Source organism: Rhincodon typus, chromosome 31, assembly GCF_021869965.1.
Source record: "Rhincodon typus isolate 14 chromosome 31, sRhiTyp1.1, whole genome shotgun sequence".
Lineage (NCBI taxonomy): Eukaryota > Metazoa > Chordata > Chondrichthyes > Orectolobiformes > Rhincodontidae > Rhincodon > Rhincodon typus.
This window is the reverse complement of record NC_063362.1, coordinates 3,513,568-3,521,479: the sequence shown is the minus strand read 5'-3', so window position 1 is coordinate 3,521,479 and position 7,912 is coordinate 3,513,568. Positions and strand designations below refer to the sequence as shown.

Sequence of the window (7,912 nt, the reverse complement as noted above, 5' to 3'; positions counted from 1 at the left end):
ACTCACAAAGGCACGGTACACTCACAAAGGCACGGTACACTCACAAAAGTTCAGTCTAGGACCCATACACTGAAACAGTGGTACAAAGGCTGGGTCCTGTTACCAAGTCACCCTGTCATTTTACCAGTACAACAGTACACAACCAGCTTGGAGTCAGTCCCCTGAACTGAGGAGATTCTAAATCTCCTGGTTATATTGATCAGCCAGGGCTTTCCTGATTAGCCCAGGTTAACAACCCCAATCAAGGATCTCGTAGTCTATGCAATCCAGCTGGTTCCAATCACTACACTGGGTTTCTTAGTTCAGTTCAGGAATTTGACATTATGACCAGAAGCCACAAGTGAATACCTTTAAGCCAGCAACATTACTCAACTGAGTGATTCTGAAACTCTTTGGTTTCATAGATTGTCAGAATGAGCAAAGTTGACAAAAATTATCTGCAATACTAAGTTTGTCCTAAATAATATTCATCTGTCTCATTGCATGTAAGGGGGAGTTTTGCCAAATCAAGAGATTTCCAAACCTCATGTGGAAAGCAGAGCAGCCCAAGTGTGCTAAACCAGTCTTCTGGCTGTCATGAGGTATTTAGAGCAACTCTTCGCGGAAGGAATTGCTAAGTAATTTTCCATGCAAGATACAACTCAATAATTTGTTTACATGTTTAATATAATGAAATTTCAAAAGAATCAATCAGGAATTCTAAATCAGATATCTCAAAAAAAAAACATGCAGACAGACTGGCAAACTCAATGTTTAATCTGTATGAACAGTCTGAACTGCAGTGCACATTCTGTACAGCATTTAAATCTCCATAGCAGTCTAAATTCTAATTTTCCTCTAACTTTCTCCATTCCTTTCCTGAAGGCATTCATTCAAACTGGAACATGGTTCATGTTTGGCAGACATCCTATGCCTCACTTAAGTTGGCATTCTTCATATGTGAATGTTGGCATGCCTTGCCGTCATAAGGTCACCTCAGCTCAGCTTGATTCGATTTCATCCCAAGTCCACAGATGTACACTTCTCAGCAAAAATTACCAGATGGTCATCATACGTGGCTGACTCCTTCCCACCCAAGTTCTCTGCAGCCAACTGTACAATCATGCTGACAGATCTCCATGTTCTGTATATTCTAGCCAGTTTTAATCACTGCCTCACTGGTGACTAAGCTTTTAATTCTCTGTGCTGTAGGGCATTTTGGGTCACCTGTCCAACTATCTCAAGCATCTTGGTGTCAAGTTTTCTTTTTTCAGTCACTCTCCTGAATGACCTGAGATGGTGTAGGGAATACACAGGGGTATAGAGGTGGCACAGTGTTAACTAAGAGGCCTTGGGCTGACAGTGGTGATTTTTTTTAAAAAATAAAATTGTTCCTCGCACATGGGCCTCACTGGCTGGGCCCGCACGTATTGTCTATCCCTGCATTACATTTCCGTGGGTCTGGAGTCACATGTAGGCCAAACCAGGCATGGTGATTACATAGTTGCCTTTAAGCTAGCTTTAAATTACGGATTTTTCCAATTGAATTCAAATTTCATCATCAGTCACGGCAGTAGGCAAACCTGTGTCCTCAGAACATGAGGCTGGGACTCGAGATTAGTTGGTCAGTGATTTACCACCTGCCCATCTAATGGGGCATGGGCTGGCATGGGTGATCTGAGGGGCATGTGCTGGGTATGGTGGGGGAAGAGGTTCAGGGGAACTTTGTACACTGTTAAGAGCTGGGATACCGCATTGGAGAAGCAGATAGACACCTACACTGGTTCACACCTCTCAAACTGCATTGTGAAACCAAAGTGGCATGAGAAATTTACACATGGGCTGAGTGAATTTGTGAGGAGTCAAAGTGCAGCTTCCTCCAAGCCCAGAGGAAGATTATGGCCCTAGAGTTTCCCCTGGGGATAACATGCATGAGAAACCCTCTGTTCCTCCTGATCAATTCCTATTAATCATCTACAGAGCATTAAGAGACCTAGTAGTGATATGGATTTCTCTCCTTGGTCAGGGAAAAGGGCAGGATTGGGTGACATTAAAAATGAGATTGGAGCTTGTCTTAGAAAAGGAGATGATGAAAAATGTAAATTAATCTGTTCAATTATTGAAAATATTCATAAAATAACTGAATAACAGTTTAATCAGAAATACTGGGACCGAGGATTAGCTCACTTCTGCCTCAAAACTAAGCATCAGTAAGTAATGCAATAGGGTATAAAGTCAAATAACCACATCGCAGAGTAATTTACTGTTTAATTCCCCCTCATTCTCCAACTGCATGCAGGCACACTCACAGATAAGATGAATTTCAGAATAATCAAATATTCATTTTACAGTATTCTCTGGATTCAGAACATCATGGGGGAGAAAGTGTGGACTTTTATATTCAACACCCCTTCATACTTACTTGTACGTTAGGTTGAAATGATCCCATTTCTGCATTTGCGGAGTTAATGTGTACCTCTTCTTTCTTGCCTGATGCTGGAATGTGGAGTGAACATCGAACACCAGCAAACTGGAAGGTACAGTATTTTCCTAGAAGTTGAAGCATTAGTTGTTTATAGAATTGACTGTTGAACAGAATTCTTATAAAGCAATCACAATAGGGTCACGCTGATTATGGCATGGTATCTATTTGGTTAATATTCAAATTTCAGTTAGGTTAAAAACCACAGTATAAAGAGAAAGCAGGTATCTGACAACCTATTAAACACTGTCATGATGTATACGATCCCCTAGAACTGCAGCTTGTGCAAAAAGCATTACACTTTTACTTTTATTAGCACTGAAAGAGATCAAAATATCCCACTGAACATTAAAACATTAACTGATATTTAGGTGGAAGTACAGAGTTTTGACATGGTTTACCTGAGTATTAGTGTGGAGACCAGCTGTGTAATATATTATGTCAGCTCCCAAAGCTGCAGATTACCAGACTATAAAGAATCATTATTTTATAGAATCACCACAGAATCCCTACAGTGTGGAAACAGGCCATTCGGCCCAGGTCCATACTGGCCCTCCAAAGAGTATCTCACCCAGACCCTGCCCCTAACAGATTGTCATTCAGTTTCATAAAACACCTTGAAGCATCATGATGAACTAGAAAACCTGTGCACTGAAAAATCAAACCAAATTATGGAATTCATTCACGTCATCAAACTGAGTCTCCACTCCAGCCCCCCACCCCCTGTCCAATGGTCCCTCTTCACTTTCACACAACCTGCTAGCAGCAAGAAGCAGAAGTAAAGCAGCAAAAACAAAACCATTTTCTAGGCTTGGGCTAATTCACTATAATGAGAACAAAATGAATTATTTGCAGTTTAGATGTACGTCCCACTGGAAAATAAATATTTGTGATAACATGGAAGGAGGGGAAATTACCCTGAAGCTGGGATTGCTTTGGGTTTATTCATTTTTCCTCTTCCACAAAGCCACTCTGAGCTCTGTTTGGTCAAGTTGCATTTGTTGCAATCTCAGTTTCATAGTCAATTTAATCATTGCTGTACTGTAGAAAAACGTGGCAGCCAGTTTGCCTATAGCAAATCCCCACAGATTCCTTTGTTTTAGTATTTTTGGTTCTTCTTCAATTAGTGCCATGACACTTTGTTTTAACATTCACCTGAATATACCTGAGGGGCAGATGGGCCTTGATTTCGTGTCTCATCCAAAAGCCAACATCTCCAATAGTGCAGCACTCACTCACAATTGCACTGGATTATTTGAAATTCAGAGGACAGCATTACCCACTGAGCCAAGTATAACACCTGCCAAGAACAGAAATAATGTGCCCTTTCAGACCAACACACTTTTGCTAAAACCTTTTCTCAGTAAATCAAATTTCAAAGACCACACCAAACATTTTTAACAACAATTGAATGTTCCTCAGAATATGTCATAATCAGAGGTAGGTGACACATCACATTGATACAGCACTTTGTCAGACAGATTGGCTCGGACTTCACATCCGACATCTCAAGATCTGGCTAGATCCTGATGTAATCTTATCAGTGAGAACAAAGAGTGAATGAATTTTTAGCAAATCTTTATAGGAAAGAGGAATAATTAGTTTCACTGCATCAGGAATATATCACTTATACAGTATTGGCAGGAGCTGAAGATTCCTTTCACTCTATTGATTCCTTGGAACAGAGGAAATGAGGAGAAATTGAGTAAAATGGGCTTGTGTTATCTCAAGTTAAAAAGAACTACAGTCAATATAATTGAAACATATGAAATGCTTGTAAGATTTGAAAAGGTAGATGCTGACACTAGAACCATTCCCTGGTGGTCTAGTTGTTAGGATTTGATGTTCTCACCATTGTAGCCTGATCCAATTCCCAGTCAGGAAACTATCTTTCTAGTTTTTTTGAGGAAGTGGTGAAGGGGATTGATAAAGGCTGGAGTGGACGTGATCTATTATGGACTTCAGTAAGGTGTTCAACAAGGCTCCTCATGGTAGACTGGTTAAAAGGTTAGATCACATGGAATACAGGGAGAACTAGCCATTGGATACAGAACTCACTCAAAGGTAGACGACTGAGAGTGGTGGTGGAGGGTTGCTTTTCAAACTGGAGGCCTGTAACTGGCGGTGTGCCACAAGGATTGGTGCTAGGTCCACTGCTTTTTGTCATTTAATGTAAATAACTTGGAAGTGAATATAGGAAGTATGGTTAGTAAGTTTGTAGATGATATCAAAATTGAGGTGTAGTGGACAACCCAGAAGATCATCTCAGAGTATAACGGGACCTTGATCAGATGGGCCAATGGGCCGAGGATTGGCAGATGGAATCTAATTTAGATAAATGTGAGGTGCTGCATTTTGGAAAGTCAAATCAGGGCAGGACTTATACACTTAATGGTAAGGTCCTGGGGAGTGTGGGTGAATAGATCCTTGAAGGTGGAGTTGCAGGTAGACAGGATAGTGAAGGTGGTGTTTGGTATGCTTGCTTTTATTGGTCAGTGTGTTGAGTACAGGGGTTCGGATATCATGTTGCTGCTGTACAGTACATTGATTAGGCCACTTTTGGAATACTGCATTCAGTTCTGGTCTCCCAGCTGTAGGAAGGATGTTGTGAAACTTGGAAGGGTTCAGAAAGATTTACAAGAATGTTGCCAGGGTTGGAGGGTTTGAGCTATAGGGAGAGGCTGAATAGGCTGGGGCTATTTTCCCTGGAGTGTCAGCAGCTAAGGCGTGATCTTATAGAAGTTTATTAAATCATGAGGGGCATGGATAGGATGAACAGCCAAAGTCTTTTCCCCAGTGTAGGGGAGTCTAAACCTAGAGGGCATAGGTTTAAGATGAGAGGGTGTGATTTAAAAGGGAACTAGGGGGCAACTTTTTCACGCAGAGGGTGGTGTGTGTATGGAATGAGCTGCCAGAGGAAGTGGAGGAGGCTGGTACAGTTACAACATTTAAAAGGCATCTGGATGGGTACATGAATAGGAAGGGTTTAGAGGGATATGGGCCAAATGCTAGCAAATAGGACTAGATTAATTTAGGATAGCTGGTTGGCATGAGCAAGTTGGACCAAAGGGTCTATTTCTATGCTGTACATCTCTACAATTCTAACTAGGAACAATTTCAAAGGGATTTCCATTTATAATTATGATGAAAAGAAATTTCTGCACTCAGCTGGTTGCGAATCTTTGTAAGTCTCTGCCCCAGAGGGTTACGGATACTCAGTCATTGAGAACATTGAAGATTGGGATTTATACACCCTGTTGGGCTGTAAGGGAATTGAAGGATATGGGGATAGGGTGTGAAGTGGGGCTGAATTGTTGACTCCTGCACCTTTTACTGGTACAGTTTCTGCAGGAAAATATTGAACAGAACTGTGCACTAGGCAAGGCACCGAAAAGAAACATTGCTATCAACAAGAAGTTCATAGCAAAGGAAGTCAAATTGTGGAAATCGCCTAGCTCTGATTAGTGCTGCATTACACTGTTTCAAATCCTGAAAGAGAGAGTGAGAACAGTACCTACATTTTTGCTAAACAACTTTCAACTGCAGCACAAAAAAATGAATTGCTAGATTAGATTAATAAATTAGGGTTTCCAGATTTCAGAGATAACCCTTTCTTTATTCTTCGTACACCAGTTTAATTTTAGGTAAAATATTATCAAAAACAGAAGCAGCGGGCTTTAAGAAATTCCAGCACTTAAAGGTTTAATAAAGTTTATACTCACTAACTGAGGTCTCCAAGCAGGGAATGCATCAACAGATTTATCTCCAACTATGAACATGAACGACACTGCAATGCATATTAAAAATTTAATATTTGTCAAATAATCATCTTCAGATCTTCGAAAAAACTCCATCATGGTCAAAGTGGTGACAGTTCGTTTTCCCACGTTCCCTTCAGTGTCTCAGACTCAGGCCACTCTGTCCAGGAGCTTGTCTAGAGATCATTGTCCGCTTGCAGTTCCATTTAAGAAAGATTATTAAGAAAGTGGGTTTTCAATAACTCTATTTAGTTCAGTAGCACTTACACAAACTGCATTTCTGCGTGGCTGTGACAGCCAAACAGTATCACGTTACTTCAAATGTACATCTCAAAAATCTCCATCCATCAATTTGAAATTTAGCCAGGAACAGCTGGGCACACTGCAACGTCTCTGAATTTGGACTTTATTCAGCATTATAATCCATTTCAGATGTACAGTCATTGGTGGAAGTACATAGCAGAAAATTGCAAAATGAGCATATGCTGGAATTAACTCCATATTGGACAACTTACATGACAAAGCACAACATACTGGTCTTGAAGCTGCATTTGTCAACAGAATCTGTGCCTCAATGCAACAGAATCAGAGAAAGACTTTTCCTATATAATGCTACCTGCTGCAATGTATTGAAATATTCTATTATATATTGATACACATATACAAATGTGTGTATCATGAGTATGTGTGTGGCTGTTAGTCTGATCTCCTTAGAGAATATGTTTAAATATATCCCCAACTTCCTTCCACTCTCCAATTATAAACAAACACACCAAAGATCGGAAACTTGATAAAATAGCTCCAAACATTTGAAGTATTCATAAACTGAAAATGTTCAAAATGTTCATCATGTCAGGCAGCATCTGTAGAGATATTACAAACTCTGAAACATTAACCCTCCTTCTCTCCCCACAGAGGCTACTTGACCTATTCAGCATTTCCTGTTTATATTTCAGATATTCAGCAATCGAACCATTTGCCTTTTGTTCTTAGGAGCGTGGTGGGTTTAATCTCGAGCTGACAGGCAGGTGCCAGCAATAACAGTTGATGTAGCAACAACCCTGCAACACACATTTATTCCTGTCAAAAGCTATTAACTTTAAATACTATTAAGAGGTCTTAAGCCCCACAAAGAATCCTTTAGATAGGAAACATACATTTCTTTTATCAAATTGTCTACTTTTTTGGTAATTTTTCTAGTTCAGTTTTACATTAATTGTGAGTTTTTTCCCCAAATGTTATGATTTGCAGCCACAGTGGTTTATCTCAGTTGGGAAGTTGTGATGATACGCACCATAGACTTCTTCATAGAAGCTGCCAGTGACAGTATGTGATTAGAGCCTTTCTTCCTGCATTGCACCTTCTCAACAGGATGCAGAGTTACAGGCTTCAACAAAATATAAGACAACTGGACGGAGGCCCGAGATAACAGAGTATGGAGCTGGAGGAACACAGCAGGTCAGGCAGCATCAGAGGAGTAGGAAAGTTGACGTTTCGGGTGGGGGCCCCATCAGACTGGGTAATTATATTGAAGGTAGCTCCTCTTTATGTTAAGTAATTTTGAAATCCTGTCAGTTTGTATGTCTAAACTGAGCCAAAATCCTGAATGTGATTGGATCAACGCTATATATGTATTCCTTACTTTCAACACAAACCTCCATGGTAATCTATACAAATATCCTACAATTATTTA

The 7,912-nt window shown here is 40.2% G+C and overlaps 1 protein-coding gene across 1 annotated transcript in view; it reads right to left on the bottom strand.

The window, feature by feature from the left end:
• mmp23ba (matrix metallopeptidase 23ba) overlaps nt 1-6,554 on the bottom strand; it is a 31,460-nt gene extending 24,906 nt beyond the window's left edge. The window contains exons 1-2 of the mRNA XM_020534104.2: nt 6,184-6,554; nt 2,402-2,529 (exon numbers count right to left, since the gene is read on the bottom strand). Of these exons, the coding sequence (XP_020389693.1) occupies nt 2,402-2,529; nt 6,184-6,318 (263 nt within the window). The 5' untranslated portion in view covers nt 6,319-6,554. The remainder of the gene's footprint in view (nt 1-2,401; nt 2,530-6,183) is intronic.
• Between the last annotated feature and the right edge of the window lie 1,358 nt (nt 6,555-7,912).